The sequence below is a fragment of the Thrips palmi genome, unplaced genomic scaffold (assembly GCF_012932325.1).
Source record: "Thrips palmi isolate BJ-2018 unplaced genomic scaffold, TpBJ-2018v1 HiC_scaffold_11, whole genome shotgun sequence".
NCBI classification, from domain to species: Eukaryota; Metazoa; Arthropoda; class Insecta; order Thysanoptera; family Thripidae; genus Thrips; species Thrips palmi.
In genome coordinates this window covers 2,379,922-2,401,561 of record NW_023144622.1, presented here as the reverse complement: position 1 = coordinate 2,401,561, position 21,640 = coordinate 2,379,922, and the positions used below count along the sequence as shown (strand labels likewise).

General features: G+C 58.3%; 1 protein-coding gene across 1 annotated transcript in view; it reads right to left on the bottom strand.

Moving 5' to 3' along the window:
* LOC117639674 (neuroligin-1) overlaps positions 1–19,112 on the bottom strand; it is a 90,389-nt gene extending 71,277 nt beyond the window's left edge. The window contains exon 1 of the mRNA XM_034375549.1: positions 18,811–19,112. Coding sequence (XP_034231440.1) covers positions 18,811–19,024 — 214 coding nt within the window. The 5' untranslated portion in view covers positions 19,025–19,112. The remainder of the gene's footprint in view (positions 1–18,810) is intronic.
* Between the last annotated feature and the right edge of the window lie 2,528 nt (positions 19,113–21,640).

The window sequence follows — 21,640 nt, the reverse complement described above, 5'->3', positions numbered from 1 at the left end:
TCAACAAGCGACAATAGTTAATCATCATTCTTTATGATACTGTTTTTTCATAAACACGTTGTGCCCTTGCGACTTGAAGGTTTTCATGGAATCGTATTGGTTTCTTCTTTCTTCTTGTTCAACGTCAACGAGGTCCTGGAAGGCGACTCGTCCAGTGCGGAGATAGTGCTGCTGTTCGGTGCGGGTTCGTCGGTCGGCTATCCCGGTGCGGTCCAACGGTCCAGCGGCCCGGCGGTGCGGCCTGACGCTTTTCAGGTCTCTTCCACCTCACTTCCGCACTGCATGCAGATACAAATGAAAGACTGCAATGCACTACGGAATTGAAGCAGAAGGACCCAACTAGAGTCGCTTCTCCGCCTTCTCGGGTGGATGGGACCCTCACGGACCCTGCACCTGCAAGGGGCGCTGCAAGGCTGCGAGCTGCTGGACCTAAATCCACCCGATCCCGGGCGCACACACGAGCTGAAACAACACTGGTACCGGAGGAGCGAGCAGCAGGTGCACCTAGCGGGTGGGATGTGACTAGCTCCGTCGTCTTTTGCCTACCCTGGGCGGCACACAGTGGGCCAGAAGACTGGCGGAGGCGGCCAATACTCCAGGCGCGTTTTCAGCTCCAAAGTCGTCAAGCAAGACTCAAACCGAACGTGTGAACCCACCAATGGATTGCTCACCGAACGAGGAATCCATTGGTGGGGTCACACGTTCGGTTCGAGTCCCATTTAGCGACTCTGGAGCTCAAAACGCGTCTAGAGTTTTGGCCGCCTCCACCGGTCTTCTGGCCCACTGTGCGGCGGCGGGGCGTGGAGACAGCTTCGCAAGGACAGACGGCGTTGCCCTTATCATTGGGCTGGCCCCGGGCCTCGAAGCGAGGCGGAGGGCAGACGCGACAGTGTTTGTGCGGGGCGGGGCGGGGGGTGGGGCGGGGCGGGGCTGGCGCTTTTTAACTCGGGCATCCACATAAATCAGCCTCCAATTACAGTGAGGCTGCAGCCCTGCTTCGCCCTGCTGCGCGGTATCTGTGAGGTATTGAATTCCCCGCCGCGATCGGAGATGTAGCGAGCGGGCGGCCGTCCTTCGTGGACTCATGGCCTCGTCCGACTGGAAAAGAAAAAGAGAGAGAGAGAGAGAGAGAAAGAAAAAAACAAGGAAAGAGAATAAATCGACAAGGCCCATTCCGACGACCTCTCCAACCAGCCCTACAGTTACTTTGCTGCTTTTGCCCGCATCCAAGCGGCCTCGGGCGACGCACTTTTTCCTTTCATTGTAAAAAAAAATATAATGCTGGAAATTTCTGGAGAACCTGTTTGAAAAACAAAATGCCTTTGGTCCTCGAAAAATTCCAGGTACATCACAATGTTTCAATTTCGAGCAAAGGTTATCAGGTGTAATACAAAAAAAAGTCGTTTTGGAAATCAAATCTTCTGGAGTTTTCCGATACGGAGCTTCCGGGGGTATTGGGGTGGACAATGCAATGAAGGAAACAGGCCGGAAAAGAGGGCTGCCAGTGCACTGATTTCAAGTGAACCGCGGCTCAAAATCAGGAAAGTCCGTTTTGAGTGGCGGCTCCGGCTTGGCGGCACTCAGGCGCCGGAGGCATAACTGAAATTTACGCTGTGATAAATGCCGGGCGAGTGACACGGCGAAACACCACAAACCTCTTAGCTGATGCGTGGCGTGGCGGGGTGCGGTGGGGCGTGGCGGGGCGGGGGGGGTCGGGGCCGGGCGGGGCCGGGTGGGGGGGGGGGGGGGGGGGCGGGGCGTGCGAGTCCCCTAGAGCACCTCGTCATCAAGTAGCGTTATGAATGGAGGCTGCGCTATCTAGATGGGGCCAAGCGGAAAGAAAAGCAGCACAAATAATAAAAAAAGGACACGAAAAAAAGGGGAAGAAAAAAGGTCGATATCGGGGGCTCCAGTGAAATCGTGCGTACACTGCAAACCGGCACACACACAGCGCGCCACTACCCCGCGACGCCGCGCCCAGGCACAACATCAATGCCAGAGAGAGAGAGAGAGAGAGAGAGAGAGAGAGAGAGAGAGAGAGAGAGAGAGGGAGAGAGAGAGAGAGAGAGAGAGAGAGGGGGGGGCAAAAAATGGTGCTGTCCGCACAATGCTTACACGGACGGCATAATTTCACGCAACAGGAATGACGTGCGCGTGAGAGAGAGAGAGAGAGAGAGAGAGAGAGAGAGAGAGAGAGAGAGAGAGAGAGAGAGAGAGAGAGAGAGAGAGAAAGAGAAACGAGAGGCAAAAAATATTTTAACTTTCGGCGTGGTCGCGTCGTGCTGCTGCCGTATGCACGGCATGCCCTCAACAACGATACTGCAACGGCCGAAAGGAAAGGCACGCGGACCTGACCGACTTTTTAGAGCAAACTTTTTCCCGCTACGCCGTATCAAAGGGGCGGTCCGGGGAGAGGGGGGGGGGAGGGGAGGTCCTGCCCGGCGCAGCTCGGACCATCCAGAGGAAACGGAAACACAATCTAGCATCGGCCATCGCGTATCGGGGAAGAGACTCAAGTCCAGCAAATTTCCTGTCGAGGAGGCAGGGCAAGGCGGGGCCGCCAGCATCGGCCCGCACACAAGGGTCACCCGCAGTCTGGCTGCTGCACTGTACACTGTGTGTGCACGCCGACCCGAGTTTTTGAAACCGGTTTTGTTTTACAGACAGATATGGCAAAAATTAAGGACAAAAAGTACAGTGGCATCAGGCATGAGCTCAACTTCAAGGGGATTTTGTCATTGTGAAATTGGCTAAGAAGTCTGAGCATACCTGATGCCAACAATAATCGGCAAAATAATAGGCCTTTGAACATGTTTAGGTCAACTGATCCATATTACAAATCTTTTCGGCTTCCTTTGGTTCACTAGAAGATGCGAAGAAAACAAAGCTCCATAATATCGTTCACTCAATTTTTTTTTTGATTATCCATAAAGAAACGGTGTTAGTGTTGCTTCGTTAGACTTTTAAAGTGCGGTGGCAAAGTGAAATTCACGTCACAGGGAAGTCACCCCTCTGAAAAATCGCTGGGTAGTCGGAGCAGGCCTCCGCATTCGCTATCATTTTATCATTTTTTTTTATTTTTCGCTATTTTCACCCTGCGGGCGAACGCACCATCTCCGCCACCCATCACGGCTTCCCTTCGCCGCCAGCGCCAGGCCGGGCGGAGCAGAGGAGCCAAGCGCGGGGCTCCGTGGCGGAGAAATTTAAAAGTTGTTCACTTCCCTGAAATGGAGTTATTATCACGGCCGGGTACCCGACCCGCCCGGGCCGCGCGGCGAGCAGAGCCGCCCCCGCTTGGCCCGCTTGGCCTGCTTGCCACCATTAGCTGTCGGGAATTGCCACGCCACTGGAAGGGAGACCCGCAGCACTGGCAGCACACTGGCAGCCTCGATGCTGGCCGTGCTGACCCAGTCCCCCCCAGACACCCGGCGCCTCCGCCCACCACCCCGAAGACGCACAGTGGGCCAGGGCCGGTGGAGGCGGCCAAAACCCCAGACGCGTTTCGGGCTCCAGAGTCGCAAGGCAGGACTCGAACCGAACGTGTGACCCCACCAATGGATTGCTCTGCGAACGAGGAATCCATTGGTGGGGTCACACGTTCGGTTCGAGTCTCATTCAGTGACTCTGGAGCTCGAAAGGCGTCTGGGGTTTTGACCGCCTCCACCGGCCCTCTGGCCCACTGTGCGTGGTGGGGCGAGGCGGCACGGTGCAGAAGGCGACCGGAAGTAGCCCCGAGGCTCGCGCTGGCCGGGGAGTGGCGGCCAGTCTCCACAACACGTCGCGTTACGATCAAACTTTTACTCTCCTCGTAAAACAGGCCTTTGTCTCAGGCGATACAGGGGTGGGTTGGGGGGGAGGGGCACCGGCCGGCACCGTTGCCATCAAACATTCACGGACTTGGCGCCACGAGCCGCGCCGTGGATCACACCCAGAGGATGTGCGGGAATCGGGCCGCCGGTCCATTCCGCGCTCTGTCTCTCTCGCACTCACGGGGCGCGTCGTAGCGGCGCGACGGAGACAGAACGCGTCCGGCCGAATCACTATCACCGTTCCACCAGGACATATTCCGACAGTCGTCCTTTTTATCGTCGCTCTGTCTCTCTCGCACCCATACGGAAAGTCCCATGAGTGTGAGAGAGACGGAGCGACGAAGGCGACTCTCAGTCTGCAGAGGCCGCGGTGTCGCCTCGGAGATGCCCGATAGCCTGTTAATTGCAGCCCGGCCTAATCGACGGGGCAAGCCGAAGGCAGGCCGGAGCCCTCGGATCCCGGCGACCAACTTTGGAGGTCGCGGTGTCGCGGTGCAGGGTTCTGCAGGGCGGAGAAATAATGTAGTGGCGGGTTGGGCCAGGCCGGGCCAGGCCGGGTTATCGTGTCGAGCCGAGTTTCCTCTTGCCGAGTCCTCCACCGCGACCTCGAACGCGCGCAACTCCACTGGCCGCGTCGATGTCCATCGCCCGATTCGGCCGCGTCAAGCTCAAACCGTTATCAGCGCCACAGCAAGTCAGCCCCATCGGCCGGGCTGGGCCTCGGTCCGGCATTGGCATCTCACCTGGAACAGGAGAGAGAGGAAAATGTCAAGGACACCTGATCACCGTGAACCTACACGTTAAAAAAAGGTTCCTGGTTTTCCCAGGAACTCCCTGGAAATCGCCATCGTCTCCACTATAGGCCTCCTGGGGAAACCAGGTACCGTGTATTGTGATTTGGCGAGACAGAAACACGCCCGAACTCGATTGGTGCTCGCCGTGACGTCACTATGACGTCACGGGAGGTGGCCCGATGGTGGGCAGGCCTGCTTGCCATGCCTTGCAGCAGCCGCCCTGCATCGGCGGGTCGCTGCAAGGCATGGCGGGGCGACGCTGCCAAACGAATTAGTCTTCCTCCCATAGGGCCAAAGGGCCAGGGCTGGTCCTGCGAGGCGTCCCACGCCCCATTCTGTGCCATTTAACCGCACGAGTTACACTGGAAACATCGCGGCCCATTCCTCTCGGCCGGACCACGGGGAAATCCAGGGCACTTCATATTTAAAGTTGGGCCCTACCACGCCCCGCCCCGCTCCCGCCAGGCCACTCCATCCAGCAAACTTAAGTAGATTACTAGGACGGACGCCTTATTCGTTTAGAAAAATTAGGGCCTTCTTGGCATGGAGCGCCATGGAAATTTAATCTCAATACTTTTTCCCGCCTCCACGACTCGACCGCGCGCGATAAACGGCGCTGGGCGGCCCGGACTACTTTCCGTGGGGGCAGTGTGCGTATCGTCAAACCACATCACTGTAAAAACGAATTCCGAAACCAAGAGCAACGTGTATCACATTTGATAAAATTCTCCCAGATTTTCTGAGAGCATCTCTTGCACTCTAAAAGTCGTATAGTGAAGATTGGGGAGTTGTTCATTTCTCCTACCTAAATGTTCGCCTTCCTGTCTATTTCGCCTACCTATATTTCGCCTACCTAATAAAAATATTGAATAAAAATATTCAATAAAATATTGCCATTTTTCGCCTACCTATAGTTCGCCTACCTAAAAAAAAATTAAATAAAAATATTCAACAAAAAAACGAAAAAATCGGCGGCAAAAAGTGGCAATACGAAAGTCTCAAGGAGACCCGCCGATCAGCTTCGGTGTTCTTATGGGAACCGGGCCTTCATCCGACGCTCCCTGCCGCGCAATTCGACAGATTAGTGGGTTCGTATTAGGCTGGCCCACCCGAAGTGCGCGCGGTTTCTGTGGTACAGTGAGAGTCCAGATTCAGAGGCCTTACCTCAGAGGGGTCACATTGGGTATTTGAACCCGCGACCCCGAGTGCCGAGTCTAGTCAACTCCTCTACCCTGACCGCTCAGCCACCGAACCAGCTTGTCGGTGGCGATGTCGCAACTCCTCTTGAGCTGCCGTTCGAGAAATCTGGTCCCGAAAAAATGGTACTTTGAGCGGTCTCGAACCCGGGACCTGCTGCTTCCCACATCATGCTCTTAACCACTGAGCCACCGGGCCGCCATGGCACCCGCCCTGCCTGCGCTGGTACCCAATCTTCTCTGGATATACCTCCCCAAGCAATTGGTCGCCGAAAAAATTGTGTATACTACCGGTCCCGAACCCGGGACCTGCTGCTTCCCACATCATGCTCTTAACCACTGAGCCACCGGGCCGCCATGGCACCCGCCCTGCCTGCGCTGGTACCCAATCTTCTGTGGATATACTTCCCCAAGCAATTGGTCGCCGAAAAAATTGTGTAGACTACCGGTCCCGAACCCGGGACCTGCCGCTTCCCACATCATGCTCTTAACCACTGAGCCACCGGGTCGCCATGGCACCCGCCCTGCCAGCGCCGGTACCCAATCTTCTCTGGATATACCTCCCCAAGCAATTGGTGGCCGAAAAAATTGTATATACTACCGGTCCCGAACCCGGGATCTGCCGCTTTCCACAACGTGCTCTTAACCACTGAGCTACCGTCGGATCATGGTGCCCGCACTGCCAGCGCTGGTACTCAATCCTCTCCGAATAAACCTCGTCAAGAAGTCGGTTGCCTCTGCCGAAAAATATGCTCATGGTACTAGTCTCGAACCCGAGACCTGCCAGTCAGAAACGCAGCACTCTAACCACTGCGCTACTAGGTTGCTACTGCAAGAAAACGGGCCGCATCATGGTGGCTGCGTTTGCGTCTTCGGGCCGTCATTTGCGCGCCTTGCTGTGGGATTGAAGTTGGGTCAATTCACATCTGCAGAGCAAAGGAAACGATTCGCGCTAAGTTGCGCGAACCAAGTAGGAGAGAGAGAGAAGGGGGCGGGAAGGGGCTCGAAAGTCAGGCAAGCAGAGAGAGAGATGGCACAAGATGAAAGGAGATGATGCTGCGGGGAAGGGAGTGGGGGTGCGTACGCTCGCGGCTGTCTGAGGGCTGAAGCTGTCAAAAGCCACCCTTTCCGGCTCGGGGACAGGGCATCCTTGCACACGCCATCCTTCCCTTCCTCGGGCCCGAGGGCCTAGGGCTGAGGGCTCAGCCCGCGGACCCAAATCACCACCCTTCGCGTCTCGGCTCCCCGGCCGCAAACGGGATTGTCAATTATAAGCACGACAACGGCAGGTGTTCCGCCAGACAGGTGTCCTGCCGGCGAACCGATTCCGAGGCTCTCTCGCACCTGTACGGGACGCCCCATGAGTGCGCGAGAGAGAAAGACGACCCTCGGAATCAGCCTGCAGGTTCCCAGCGACGCCCGGGCGGCCGGCCTCAGACGCCCCTCACCGAGGGGCCCCACGCACGAAGGTCAAGTCTCCCAGGGCCCCGAGGGCCTCCAAGGCCCCCCCGGGGGTCGCTCAGAGACGGACACGCGTGGCGGCACCCAAAAAGGGCCCGTATGGAATTGCCGTCAACATCGATATCTACATGCCGACAGACAGACAGACGGACAGACGAGGGCGGCCCGTGCACGCCTCGCTCTGTGAGGGTCGAGAGAGCCGCGGACTGAAACGGCCCGGCCCGACCGTGGGCCCGACCGTCGGCTGCAAGTGAAGGCAACTCAATAAAGTGACGGCGGAATCACACCCCAGTCCATCTCGCATCTCGATAAGTCTTCGTCGTCCTCGTCTCGCTCGACCCTTGGCAGGGCCCTGGCGCAGCCCTCGGCGCGGCCCTTGCGCAGCCCTGCAGACTGATTCCGAGAGTAGTTTTCGTCGATCTGTCTCTCTCGCACCCACACGGGACGCCCCACGAGTGCGAGGGAGACAGAGCGACGAAAACGACGCTCGGAATCGGTCTGCTGGCGCGCCCAGTGGCGCTCGCAGTGCGCCCTCGCGGTCAGAACGTGAATTAAAAGTTGCGCCGCCATCAGCATGGAAATGAAATGCAAATGGAGTCCTTCCTTTCTGCGGAACGTGGAAGGCCCTTCGACAGCCCTTCGGCAGCCCTTCGTCCTCCGGCAGCCCTTTGCCCTTCGGCATCCCTTCGGCAGCCCTTTGGCAGCCCTTCGGCAGCCCTTCGGCATCCCTTCGGCAGCCCTTCAGCAGCACTTCGGCAGCCCTTCGTCCTTCGGCATCCCTTCGGCAGCCCTTCAGCAGCACTTCGGCAGCCCTTCAGCAGCACTTCGGCAGCCCTTCGGCAGCCCTTCGTCCTTCGGCAGCTCTTTGGCAGCCCATCGGCAGCTCTTCGGCAGCCCTTCGGCAGCCCTTCGGTTTCTGGGCTCAAGAGTACGAGCTGGATGACACCTTAATGAGCGGCTTGTACTATTCTATGTCTGTTATAATGTACTATCCCAAAGTATCTAAAGTCACTCAAAGAACAATTTCAAGGTTTTTCCAGTGTGCGTGTGTGAGAGGGACAGACAGACAGAGAGGGAGGGGGGGGGGAGGAAGAGGGTTGTTTCCTCGACCTCTGCGCTTGGTCTGGGGCCATACACTGGGCGACAGACTGGGCCGCACACTCACACACAAGCGCTCTGCACTTACACAGCGACTGCGCCAGCGCCGCTCCGCGACCTCTGCAAGGTAATCATATTACCCCGGGCGTTATATTCAATGAGACCTCTCACGAGCTTGAAACCACATGGGACAGCGGCACAGAGCGACCCACATCGTGCCCAGACCAGCAGACTGATTCCGAGAGTCGTTTTCGCCGCTCTGTGTCCCTCTCGCACCCATGGGACGTCCCGTATAGGTGCTGGAAGGACAGAGCGACGAAAACGACTCTCGGAATCAGTGTGCAGTGCCCCTCTGCCCGACGTTCCTGTTCCACGAACCAAGCCGCAGCCTCGCCTCGCGCAATCACCCTCTCGCTTCTCCTCACTGAGGTGTGATTTCCCGGACGGACGCGACGCGGCCGCCTCACGTCAGAGTATTCCAATATTCGCTCCCAGCGGCCGAGTGGGAAGGCTGCTGTTTCTAGCAGTGGTGTGGACGTGCTCCCTGCCGCCGGCCCGGCCAGCCTGCAGCCCAGCACCGAGTCTTGCGGGACAATGGGCGAGGGCGGGGCGGGGCGGGGCGGGGCGGGGCGGGCGGGGCGGGGCGGGGCGGGGCGGGGCGGGGCGGGGTTGGGGCAGGCCTGCAAGGGCCGACAGAGAGGGCAGTAGGGCGGGACGTGCGGATGAGCACGCCAGCCGGACCCTTGCCCCAAACCACCTCCCCTTGGTCGTTCGCAAATCGCCAATTGGAGCTGCCCCGCCCAGCTCGACGGCCTGTGCGTGCCTGTGAGTGTGTGTGTGTGTGTGTGAGTGTGTGTGCGTACGTGCGTGCCAGCGTACAGCAGCCCAATGTATTCATGTATGTAAAAGCAGGGGGAGGTAGGACCGCCTTGGCCTACCTCGGCCGGACCGTGCTGCCCGTGTGCGGCCGGCAGACTGATTCCGAGAAAGTCGCTTTCGTCGCGCCGTCTCCCTCCGACCTGTGAGGCGCCCCGCGAGTGCGAGAGAGACAGCGCGACTCTCGGAATGAGTCTGCAGGCGAGCCGCACAGCACGGCGGCAGGGCGAGGCTCGGCGAGGCTGCTTTAAATGTGGTGTCGTCGGGCCGCCGAGAGGACGCCGAGTGGCCGCCTGCCCCAGCGGCCCGGGCCAGCAGCTGCGTGTGCTGACCACATTGCCGCCACAGCGCGACGGCCCTTAGCAGCTCGGGGAGAGCGAGAGAGAGAGAGGAGGGTCAGGTGAAAGTGATAGTAGCATGCAGAGAAGAAAAAGGGTTTCAGTTCTCCCTAGTTCCCCGACCCCTTTCCCCCTCCAAAAGGGATCCGACACTTCTCGATGTTTTTTTTGACAGTGCATCCGATTATCTACTTTACTCATACACACATGCTATGGTTGCGCGCGCGCACCACCCACCCACTCGCACACAGACACACACTCACTCACACACACACACACACACACACACACACACACGCACACACTCGGCCGCGCACACACGAGGATAGGACAGCCATACGCGGAGTGCGCGTTCGGCCGGGGCGGGCGTTATTTGCATGAGAACAGGCGGGGCGGGGCGGGGCGGGGCGTGGCGGGGCGTGGAGGGCCCCTCCGCTGAGACTGCCCCGGCACGCGGCACGCCACGGCACGGCGCCCCCCAGTGCGCTCGTGGTGGGCGCCTAGGGACGTGCGAATAACGCGAGCTGGCTCCACTCCGCTCCACTCTCTCCGTCTCTTTCCCCTTCATTCGCCGCGCCGGGGGACCTGCGAATAGTAACGCAGTCACGCCGCCCGCCCGGCAGACTGATTCCGAGAGTCGCTTTGTCACTCTCGCACCTGTGCGGGGCGCCCCGTGAGTGCGAGAGAGACAGGCCGACGAAAAACGACGCTCGGGCTCAGTCTGCGGCCTGATTCCCACACGGACCTGCGAATACCTCTGGTCCCCGGTCGGCCCGACCTGGTTCCCACGCAGAGTGGATGAGTGCAGGGCTGGCGGGGCGACGGGGTGTCAGCCAATAGGTCGCATCCAAAATTTTTGGAAAGAGAGGACATTGACTTGGAATAAGGGTAACTGTAGTAGTTGGGAGGAGGAGCTGTTTTACCATAAAGTTAAATAACTCGCCAACAGTCAAACGTCTGATAATCCATTGAATCTTTCAGAGGTTTCGTCAAATTTCTTTGGTGATGGAGAAAACTTTCATCATGGCAGTGGATGCCGCGCGTTGCAGCCTCGAGGACGTTATTGAAAGAGACCGTCTCGACGACAAAACGCCGGGCGGCGCGAGATAACAGCCAAACGGCCGAAATAACGCCATTATGCAAACGACATCTTATTCTAATGAACGCAATTTGCGGACAATGGCCCCCTCGAATATAAAAGTAAAGAACCCACTCAAGAACCGTTTCTTTTCCGAGCACGTCTTGGATTAAAAGAAATATTAGCGGTTTTCCTCTGTTTCAGAGAGGACGGGGAGGACTTCCACGAATGAGCGACACGTGGAGAGAGAGAGAGAGAGAGAGAGAGAGAGAGAGAGAGAGAGAGAGAGAGAGAGAGAGAGAGAGGCAAGTGGAGCGGACAATGTATGCAGAACGCCTGCCAGATGAAGGGTAGGCAACCCGCCTCACTGTAAGGCACAGCGCGTTGCCTACGCCTGACTTCGCAGGCGGCCCGAGCGAAAGGGGAGAAGCGGCCGAAAAAGGGGTCCGAATATGCAGAGAAAGGGTGGGCTGGCGGGCTGGAGTGGGTGGGGTGCGGGAGAGAGAGAGAGAGAGGGGGGGGGGGGAGGAGGGGGGGAGGTCCCACCATGCGAGCAAAACTTGGTGATAGTCACTCTCCTCGCTGGCAAGCCGAGCAAGCAGTAGGCGGTAATAGCGCCACCTCCCATTGTGCCTGGCAGCGAGCGGCGGCGTCGCCCGGCCGAGGCGGCGCAAGCCAAGCCGAAGCCCGGCCCAGGTAGTTACTCCAATAACCCACCGCTTTGCATCCCCCTACCCCGCCCCCCGGGACCGCCCCTCGCACGTCCTCTCACCCGGTCCTCGTCAGCAGACTGATTCCGAGAGTCGCTCTCGTCGCCGTCTCCCTCGCGCCCGTAGGGGACGCCCCAGTGTAGTGTAGTGCCGCTTTGATTTTGGGTCATTTGCCGGGGGTCTCGTCACGCCACTGTGCAGCGCAGGAAATTGGAAAATTGGGGCGAGATGGACGGGAAGCGGCGGTAAGCGGTTGCACGGGGGGGGGGGGGATAGGAGGAGGGATGAAGCTAGTGGTGGTTAAAACGGCGCTACAGTGTGGGTGCAACAGAGTGAGTCGAAAGGGTAGGGGGAGCGGAGGAGAGAGAGAGAGAGAGAGAGAGAGACGAGACAGACGGAAGAGACAGAGACAGAGAGGGACAGACAGACCGGGGGAGAGACAGAGACAGAGCTAACGAAGCGCTGGGGCGGTACAGTGTAAGTGCGTGTGAATGGGGCGACACTGGGACGGCGATGTCGGGCGGACAATGATCCGAAATGACTCGAATGGCAAGTACCTCATCGCGTCGCCGAAGCGCGCCGACTGAGTGTCAATTGAGTGTCGTTACATGCGCGGGGCGCATCGTCAACAACAAAAGGACGCCCTCCATCGGCCAACAAAAACAAAAGTCCACGAAAAAGGGATCCGAAGCTTATCAGAGACCTGTCGTCGAGACCTGCAGCAACACGATGGAGCACTTTTACAAAAAAGTCCTCGAATGCACCGGAGCCGAGGAAGTTTTTCGTACGACACTTAGAGTGAAAACATACATTAATTGCACTATCTTCCTGCTCAACATTTTGAACAGCCAACAGTGCTGCTTCGAATTTTGAAAGGAAGACCACAACGGCATCGCACCTCAAATCACCACTTTCCGTACTTGATTGATTTCCACTCGTTTGCAGTGGCGTAGCAGGGAGCGAAACGTTTCTGCGAACTACCATTGCTCCGGGCTGCACATCGATTTCACCCCAGAAGCGGGGAAACCGGAACCGAGCGCCACCGAAGCTCGGGAAATAATTTTAAACAAACAGGCGATTTCCCGCCGAATCGAGCGCGCGGCAAACTTGGCGATAAGTTGATAACGTAGTGCAGCAGCGCCCTGCCGCCTTGCGGCGCCACGCAGCGGGTACACCATAAGCACGCAGTGGCACGCAGCGCCACTGCCACCAATTTTGGAATATTTATTGTCCATGTTGGCGAGAAAGTTAGCACGTCTGCCCGGAGATTTGGAAGATTAAAGCGTTAGCGCGGCAGCGGCACAGCACGCGGCGCGCCTGCACTGCCAAGGCCGTGGCGCCGTGGCACGGCACTGCCAAGGTCGTGGAGCTGATTCTTCCAGTGTGCCAGCAGGGAAACGCAACGCGGCACGGCCTTGGCGCTCTCCATCTGATTAAAACACGACGCGGCCCACGCAACGCACTCGATGCGCGAGCGTACAAAAAAAACGGTTCCTGGTTTTTCCAGTTTTTCTTTTCAGTTTTTTTTTTTTTTTCAGAAGTTCCGCAGCCGGGGCCGGCTAGCCCGGGGCGGCCTGCATCAAGGGCTATGCAGTCGCTGTATTAGGGCAGCCAGTAGTGATAATAGCCCTTCCCGCCGGGCCTCGCCGACCCTCGTCTCGAGACGAACAGGCCGGCCGGGATTCCGAGAGTCGTTTTCGTCGCGCTGTCTCTCTCGCACCCCTACGGGACGCCCCGTGAGTGCGAGAGAGACAGAGAGGGACTCTGCAGGCGGGAGGGCTGGCTGGCGTGGGAGTCAGCGGGGCGGATAATCCGGGCAGACAGCGCTTCGCGGCTGCCTCGCTGCGTGCGGCCGTGCTGTGGCCCGGCCCAGGCCCAATCTGGGGTCACGGGGCGGGACGCGCGAAAACAACCAAACAAGGAAACAAGAAGGACGAAAAAGGAGCTTGTAGTGAGGCTCATGTTTTTGGGATCTTCCGGACTCTACACCCCGAACGCTGGAAAAAAAAATTACAGCAAGGAAAACTTCTTCCTGAATCACAAAAGAAATTTTTCTTGGTTTAAGCAACGACTTCGCTGCGCTGGTATTAGCTGATTCCAGTGGACCTCCTCCAACGCGTGCGAGGGCTCCAGTGAGGGCTCCAGGGCCCTGGCTCCTTGTCCTGGGTTACGCAGTGGACCAGCCCCTCCCCACGGCGACGTAGCCAGCACACTGATTCCAAGAGGCGTCGCTCTGTCTCTCTCGCACTCATGGGTCGTCCCTTACAGGAGCGAGAGAGACAGAGCGACGAAAACGACTCTCGGAATCGGTCTGCAGGCAAGCCAGGCCGAGGCAGGCCCAGCCAGGCCCGGCCAGGCACAGCCGCCGACCTGCTGGCAGCAGACCCAGGCGCTCCATCATCACCCATTCCCCTCCCTCACGAGCACGCGCTCCCCATTGTGAGAATTCCGGTCAGTTCTCCTTACGGCGCATAAAACAGTTTCAGGGCCCTCGACCGGCGACTGGGCATTCCTCGACGGCGAGTGGGGGGAGGGGGGAGGGGGAGGGGGAGGAAGGCACACTGATAAAAAAAGAATTAGCATGTGCGTGCCGATACCTGGATTCGCTTGTGGGCCAAGGACAGTTCCGGCGCAAACCCCGCAGCAGACAAAAGAGGGGGCTACCGCCAACCCCACCCTTTCACAGTGGAGCTTCGCACTGACAAATCAAAGGGCGGAGGGTTTCCCGCCCCTTAAAGCCCATCCTGCCCCCCCCCCCTTTTCAAACCCAAACCCGTGCCGCTATCCGAGCATCGGGCCCCGGGCTGCTGCCCTCAGCCCAGTAGTCCGAGAGTCCCCTCTGTCTCTCTCGCACGTTGATGGGGCGTCCCATGAGTGCGAGAGAGACAGAGCGACGAGGAGGACACAGCCCGCTGCGCCCTGGACCCTTGCCGTTCCCGGTCATGTTTTACGCGCGGGAAACTTGAGAAGTTACAACTGGGTGGTGTTGGGGTCGCAAGCATGCAGGACCGGAGAACTCATCAAAAACAAAAAAACAACAACAACAAGACTGCAGGCAGCAGACGCAAAACTTTACTCGGCCCGATCCAGCCCAATTATTTTGATGTTCGCCTATATACCCCGAGGCTACTCTGACATTTTTCCACGGCGGGTGGAGTAACTGGTGTCTCTGCCTCTCCGCAGGGCGAGTAAATGACTGGTTAAGAGTGTAAGGAAACTCTTGAAGGTTCCTCTTTCACTTAAAAGTGCTTAGAGAAGTTGTCGTGTCAAACTGAACTTTTGAAGTCCTTTAAAGCGACACAGTATCAATTTTATACAAATTTGTAAATTTTTCTTTCCTTTTGATGCATTTTCATTGAGAAACTCCGTGGAAATCGCCCATGTCTTCACCATAGGCTCCCTGGAAAACCCAGGAACTATTTTTACCGTGACTGAGAACCCTTCGATCACCAGTCATAATACTAGAGTTTTTGTTCTTATCGCGAAGCGGAAGCTCGGTAGGGTCTTGAGAGGACACATCCGGCTCGGCGCAAAATTAATCCCCCCATCGCGGCGAGGTTTGCGGTGCGGCGCTGTGTCGCTCCCTGGTGTCCCCGTCCTCGCTCCCTACTGACTCCGTGACTCCCTGACGACGCGGTGACGGGTGCTCATTAAAAACTTGCGCACGAGTAGCCGTACGGCCCACCAAGCCGCCCCAGCCCGCCCAGCAGACTCACTCCGAGAGTCGTCTTCGCCGCTCTGTCTCTCTCGCACTCGCGGGGCGTCACGTGTGGGTGCGAGAGCGACGACAGCGCGACGAAAACGACTCTCGGAATCAGTCTGCAGCCCGGCCGGAGTGAGGCCTAAAGCCCTCCAGCGAGCACGGTGGAGGCTTCGCTGGAGGCGGACCAGAGGGTCTTGGGAAGGGGGGGGGGATCGGGCAGCAACGGGTTGGAAAGGGCTGGCATGGACAAGGGAGCAAGAACGGCACGGACAAGAAGGCAAAAAGAAAAGGAGAAGGGGATCTGGTTGCTGCTGCCGGCCTGCTGGGCTGCAGGACTGATTCCGAGAGTCTCGCTCTGTCTCTCTCGCACCGACACGGCACGCCCCACGAGTGCGAGAGAGACAGAGCGACGACTGGGAATCAGTCTGGACGCGGATCCCTTTGACGCCTCCCTCGCTGCTGCTCGCTCCTCCAGGGGTCACGGCGCCCGTGCCAAAAAGCACAAGTGGAAATGAAACATTGTATTTTGCGAAAACAGAGGAAAACTCTCGGAAAGATTGTTCCGCGAAAGGGCGGAGTTCGGGCGAGGGAGGGGGCGGGGCAGACAGTGGGGTGGATTAGGTCAGAAGGTGGCGACAGAAGACGGTGCCGAGAGGGGGGGGGGGAGGCCGCGCAAAGGAATGTCGGCCACTGCGGACCGGGGACAGCCTTTTCCAGTGGCTGGATGCACCCGCACCCAGTCCACCCCACACATCTGCAGCGTTCGCACGCGACGAGCCCCGCTTGTGTCCTGAAGGTAAGCGATGTCTTTGGATCTCGCAAGATTTCGTCCAAAATTTTGCTTGTCTTTTCGGTGTCGAGCGATTTGCGCACCTCCCTTCGGCAGTCCAGACCGTCGCCGCCGGCAGCGCATCTTTCACTGTCTCCACATTATCGCCATTTTGTTTGTTGAGAATCAGCGGGCCATGTAAGTAGGAAGGGGAACTGGGATTCTGCCAAGCGTGCTCGGCGCAGCGGGCGACGGCAGGGCGCCACCGTGCCGTGCCGTGCCGCAGGGGCGCGGGGGCTGACGACTCCGAGAAGGGACCATCCGTAAATCGTGCCGGTGCGACGTGCCAGGGGCGCTCCTTAAACGAGGGTGCACGAAAATTCACGAATCGCGGTCTTTGATTCAACTTGTAGGCTTAGGAGCTTTGTGTCTCCCGAAAAATTACCAAACGCATCCCGGAATTTTGGAGACATTTCTGCCTCCGATTTAGCATGCCATCGTTGACCGCCTGCCCCCGAAAAATGGCTTTGGAATCCTTTAGCATCCTCTGTTCGGAAGTCGATTATCAGTCTTAGTTGGGAGCAGATTTCTCAAGTTGGCCCAAAACGCTCGGAAATGCTTTAAAAATCATGGGTCGATTTTAGCAGCCACTGCGTCTGACCAGGCGGGCATTTTGCTCCCTCAACGGGCAATTGGTCTTTGGACCATCCTTTAGCATGCCTCTGTTACGGAGTGCGATTATCAGTCTTAGTTTGGGAGCAGTATTGTCTCAAAGTTGGCCAAAACGCTCGGAAATGTCTTTAAAAAATCATGTTTTGGGTCGATTTTAAGCAGCCACTGCGTCTGAACCGAGGCGGGCATTTTGCTCCCTCAACGGGCAATTGTTCTTTGGACCTTCCTTTAGCATCCCCCTGTTACGGAATGCGATTATCAGTCTTAGTTTGGGAGCAGTATTGTCTCAAAGTTGGCCAAAACGCTCGGAAATGTCTTTAAAAAATCATGTTTTGGGTCGATTTTAAGCAGCCACTGCGTCTGAACCGAGGCGGGCATTTTGCTCCCTCAACGGGCAATTGTTCTTTGGACCTTCCTTTAGCATGCCCCTGTTACGGAATGCGATTATCAGTCTTAGTTTGGGAGCAGTATTGTCTCAAAGTTGGCCAAAACGCTCGGAAATGTCTTTAAAAAATCATGTTTTGGGTCGATTTTAAGCAGCCACTGCGTCTGAACCGAGGCGGGCATTTTGCTCCCTCAACGGGCAATTGTTCTTTGGACCTTCCTTTAGCATGCCCCTGTTACGGAATGCGATTATCAGTCTTAGTTTGGGAGCAGTATTGTCTCAAAGTTGACCAAAACAGGCACAACGATTTTTCAAAGACATTACTGAGCGTTTCGGCCAACTTTGAGACAATACTGCTCCCAAACTAAGACTGATAATCACACTCCGTAACAAAGGCATGCTAAAAGAAGGTCCAAAGACCAATTGCCCGTTGAAGGAGGACGAAATACCGCCTCGGGTCAGACGCAGTGGCTGCTTAAAATAGGCCCAAAACACGATTTTTCAAAGACATTTCTGACCGTTTTGGTAAACTTTGAGACAATACTGCTCCCAAACTAAGACTGATAATCACACTCCGTAACAAAGGCATGCTAAAGGAAGGTTCAAAGACCAATTGCCGGTTGAGGGAGCAAAATGCCCGCCTCGGATCAGACGCAGTGGCTGCTTAAAATCGGCCCAAAACACGACCCCAGCTACCTCGCCGCGACCCCTTAAAATTTTTTCGCGACCCCACTTGGGGTCGCGACCCTAAGGTTGAGAACCACTGCTCTAGACAGTGAGGATGTCTCCAGGGTAAACTTAGTGCCCACTACCCGTTTACATTCATGGAACAAGCAAGGACGTTCCGTACCTTTTTTCCAGTGTTTCCGAGCTCGTTTCGTACTCAAGTAATGTTTCACAGTGGATGAGGCTCAAGACAGCAGGCCGCGGCCGGGCAGTGGGAAATTATCTTTACGACAATGCCGGGCCGCGCGGCCACGGCTCCGGTCCAGTCCAAGCGCTACTTGAAGCCACCTGTCGCGTCGGCGGGGCTGCGTGTTCGATGGGGTGCAACGGGTGAAGCACCCTCCATCTTAATGTGACGATTCCCAGCCACTCGGGACGCGACTTCTCCGATCAAACCATCACGGGCCATTGAAATAATATCGGTATCGGTCGCTGGGAGTGGGGGAGAGAGAAGGGGAAAAGGGGGAGGGGAGGGGGTAGCCTGAACTGGGAAAAGAGCGAGACAAAACCAGCCCCGAAGAGTTTCTTACAACAGCGAGGGGAACGGGGTTGGGTTCCGACGTCATCTCAACAAAGTAGTCTCAGCTGCGTGACATTTCTGTCGCCCACGGCCCAGCAGCGCCCGCCGCGCCCTGCAGACCGATTCCGAGAGTCGTCTCCGTCGCTCTGTCTCCCTCGCACTCATGGGGCGTCCCGTACGGGTGTGAGAGAGACAGAGCGACGAAAACGACTCTCGGAATCGGTCTGCAGGGCGGCACAAACGCCCACACTGGCGAAGGGCGGCCCCACGCAGCCTTCAGCACGGCCTTTACTTCGGCACGCCGCTCGCCTTGAGCTGCTTCATCTGTCACGCTATCCCTTGAAGATTATCCAGTGGAGTGGATCAAGCGGGCGGTGCGCGTTTTTCGGTCGCTCTGAAATGCAGATAGGTCTTCACGCCTGGTGCTACCAATATTGGGACAGAAAGTCGAACTAGAACCACAGTGCGGTTTCGACAGTGTGATCGCACTGCCGCCAGGTTCGGATACACCGTTAGCGACCCGTCGACGGAATTCCAACATTCGTTTTCGTCGCTCTGTCTTTCTCGCACTCATAGGATGTCCCGTGCAGGTGCGAGAGAGACAGAGCGACGAAAACGACGCTCGGAATGAGTCGACTGGCGGCGTGCCCGGCGTGGCGCGGCGTGGACACTCACCTTCCTGCGGCACGTAGATGTTCATGTAGAGGCAGTCCTCGCTCTGGTTGGCCAGCAGCGGCAGCAGCTTCTCGAGGTACACGAGGCGGCCGCGGGGGAACTCCAGCAGCGCCTCGGTGCGGTTGCCGATGGAGGGCGCGCGCTGCGGGCACACTGGCGAGAAGGCGTCGCAGAGCCGCGGCGTCTTCCACATGGACGGCGTGACGGGGGGCATGTAGCGCAGCGAGCCGAGGGGCGCGGTGGCGTACGGCACGCCGAGGAACGCCTCCACGGGCTGCTGCTGCAGGATGACGCCGCGCAGCAGGCCGTACTTGGTGCGCGCCAGCCTTGTGGAGATCTTGCGCACGGGCAGCGAGGCCGACGAGGACGACGCCGGGCCGGAGCCGCCGAGGCCGCCGCTGCCGCCGCTGCCGCCGCCCAGGGACACGAACAGAAGCAGGACCACCCCCGCCAGGACGCCAGGGCAGTGGACGGGGGGCGCCCGCATGGCGGCCCCAGTCAGCAGGAGGTGCGCCTCGGGGCCCTCGGGGCTCGCGTCGGCGCCCGGCTCGGCGTGGCTCGCATGGCGCGCGGGGCTCGCGGGGGACACGCACGCAAGGGGACACGCGGCGCACGCGCCACCGAACACTGCGCGCCCCCGCGGCGCGCGGCGAGGGCGGCGGCCGCATTGGCCGTCACGTCATGGCGCCAGGCACTCGCCGCCTGCAACAGAGAGAAAAGGACATGGTGTGAGACTTGGCAGCGGAGCCATGCAACAGAGAGAGACAGACACAGCGTAGCGCCTTTCCAGCGGGGCGATGATGCTGCCCCTTCCTGCCGTGTTCTGTGTGCTTGATACACTGCGTTGTTTCTCTGTTGGCGGTCGAGAGTCTGTCTAGCCTATGAGTGTGTGTATTGTTTCATGAGGTCGGACCCGTGGCTAACACCCCTAACACACAGACACACACAGACATACACAGGCAGACTCTCTCTCTCCCCCTCTCTCTCTCTCTCTCTCTCTCTCTCTCTCTCTCTCTCTCTCTCTCTCTCTCACACACACACACACACACACACACACAGCCTTGTTCCGCCACACTCTCGCACCACAACAAGTGCTGTTAACACGAGTTAGGCCTGCTCGGTGCATGGCGGTGTTCCAGGGAAAGACTGCACTCTCTGCCGCTGGCGGGGCGGGGTCCCCACAGTTCGTCGTCGTGTTAGGGCGGGGCGGGTCAGTGCTGCTGCTGGCGAGCGGGGCGAATGCGAGTTTGGAGCTGGCAGGGCCCCTTACAGTGCAGGCAAGGCAGGACCGCCACACCGGTAGGTCGAGCGGGTTGCCTACACCGGACTTCGCGGGCGTTCGGCGGCACTGCCGTGCACTGCAGCGCAGGCGGCATCAACTAACGAAACCGAACGATTCCTCTCCCTCCTCTTTCCCAGTGAAGTGATTCCAAGAGTCGTTTTCGTCGCGCTGTCTCTCTCCCACCTAAACGGGACGCCCCATGAGTGCGAGAGAGACAGAGCGACGAAAGCGACTCTCAGTGTGCAAGTCTCTGCGACGATCCGCATTTTCGAAGAAACGGCGACAGCTCGCCGCCAAAGCATTATGCTTCAGTGCGCGGCAACCGCGAAGACGCGCGCAAAAAATAAAATGATAAAAAATAGTAAAAAATGGCGGCGAGCGAGAAGCGGAGAGAACGGAAGAGGATCACATCCCCCTTCCTCCTTTTCTTCTTTTTGTGTGCAGTGCAGTGGCACGGAGCGCATCCCCAAGAAGGATCCTTTGTGCAGGCAGGGCGAGGCAGGGGCGCTGTGCCTGGGCGCGGCGTGGCAAGGCGCGGCAAGGCGAATCAAACATTCACTGCTCATCCTCTTACAGGGCGCCACTCGCCCCCACCAACGCCTCATCAGCCCCCCCCCCCTCTCTCTCTCTCTCTCTCTCTCTCTCTCTCTCTCTCTCTCTCTTCCTGCCCTCCGCTCGTGCCATCGTATATGCCATTCACCGCCGCGCGTCGCGAGTCCCGCTGATAAGGCTGTGTGTGTGTGTGTGTGTCTATGTGTGCGTGCGTGTGTGTGTTTGTGTGTGTGTGTGGGCGTGCGCCTCTGTGTGCGTGCGTGTGTATCGGGGCTGTACGAGGCCCGCCCGGTACTCCATGCGTGGAGAATGAACGCCCATAAAAAGCGACGTATGTTCGGAATGAGGCATGGCGGGCTGGCTGGCTGGCTGGCGCACTGGCGTGGCGGGCTGGCACGGCCTGGTGTCCGGGAATGGCTTTGGCGGCCATGGAGGCAGTGCGGCTCGTATCAGGGGCCTTATCCCTGTATCTCTCCGCCTTCGGACAACGACCAGTGGCCACACCAGCGGCAGACCGGGGTTGTTTTCGACGGCCCTTAAGCACGTCAAGCTGCAGGGAGTGTAGTGGTGTGGTGGTGGTGCTGGCAGCCGAAGGGTGAATCACTCGCCGTTCTGGTGCATATAGGAGTACGAGTCCGGATGTACACCTTATTAATCTGAGAAATTTCACATTTTTAAACGTTTTAAGGCTTTAATCGAGCGTTTCAGACGACGACGGTGGTGGTGCTGGTGCTGGTGGTGGTGGTGGTGGTGGTGGTGGTGGTGGTGGTGGTGGTGTTGCGGTGTGGGCGCTCGTACAGCTGTCATACAGGGAGCCGGCACTTATCCCTCCCAAGTGAAAATATACGGTAACTGCCTCCGCGCCGTTGTGCGCGGCGCGGCTGGGGTCGAGCAGAAAAGGCGGGGCGGGGCGGGGCGGGGCGGGGCGGGGCAGGGCGGGGCAGGGCGGGGCGGGGCAGGGCGGGGCGGGGCGGGGCGCGCTGTCTGGCCACAGAG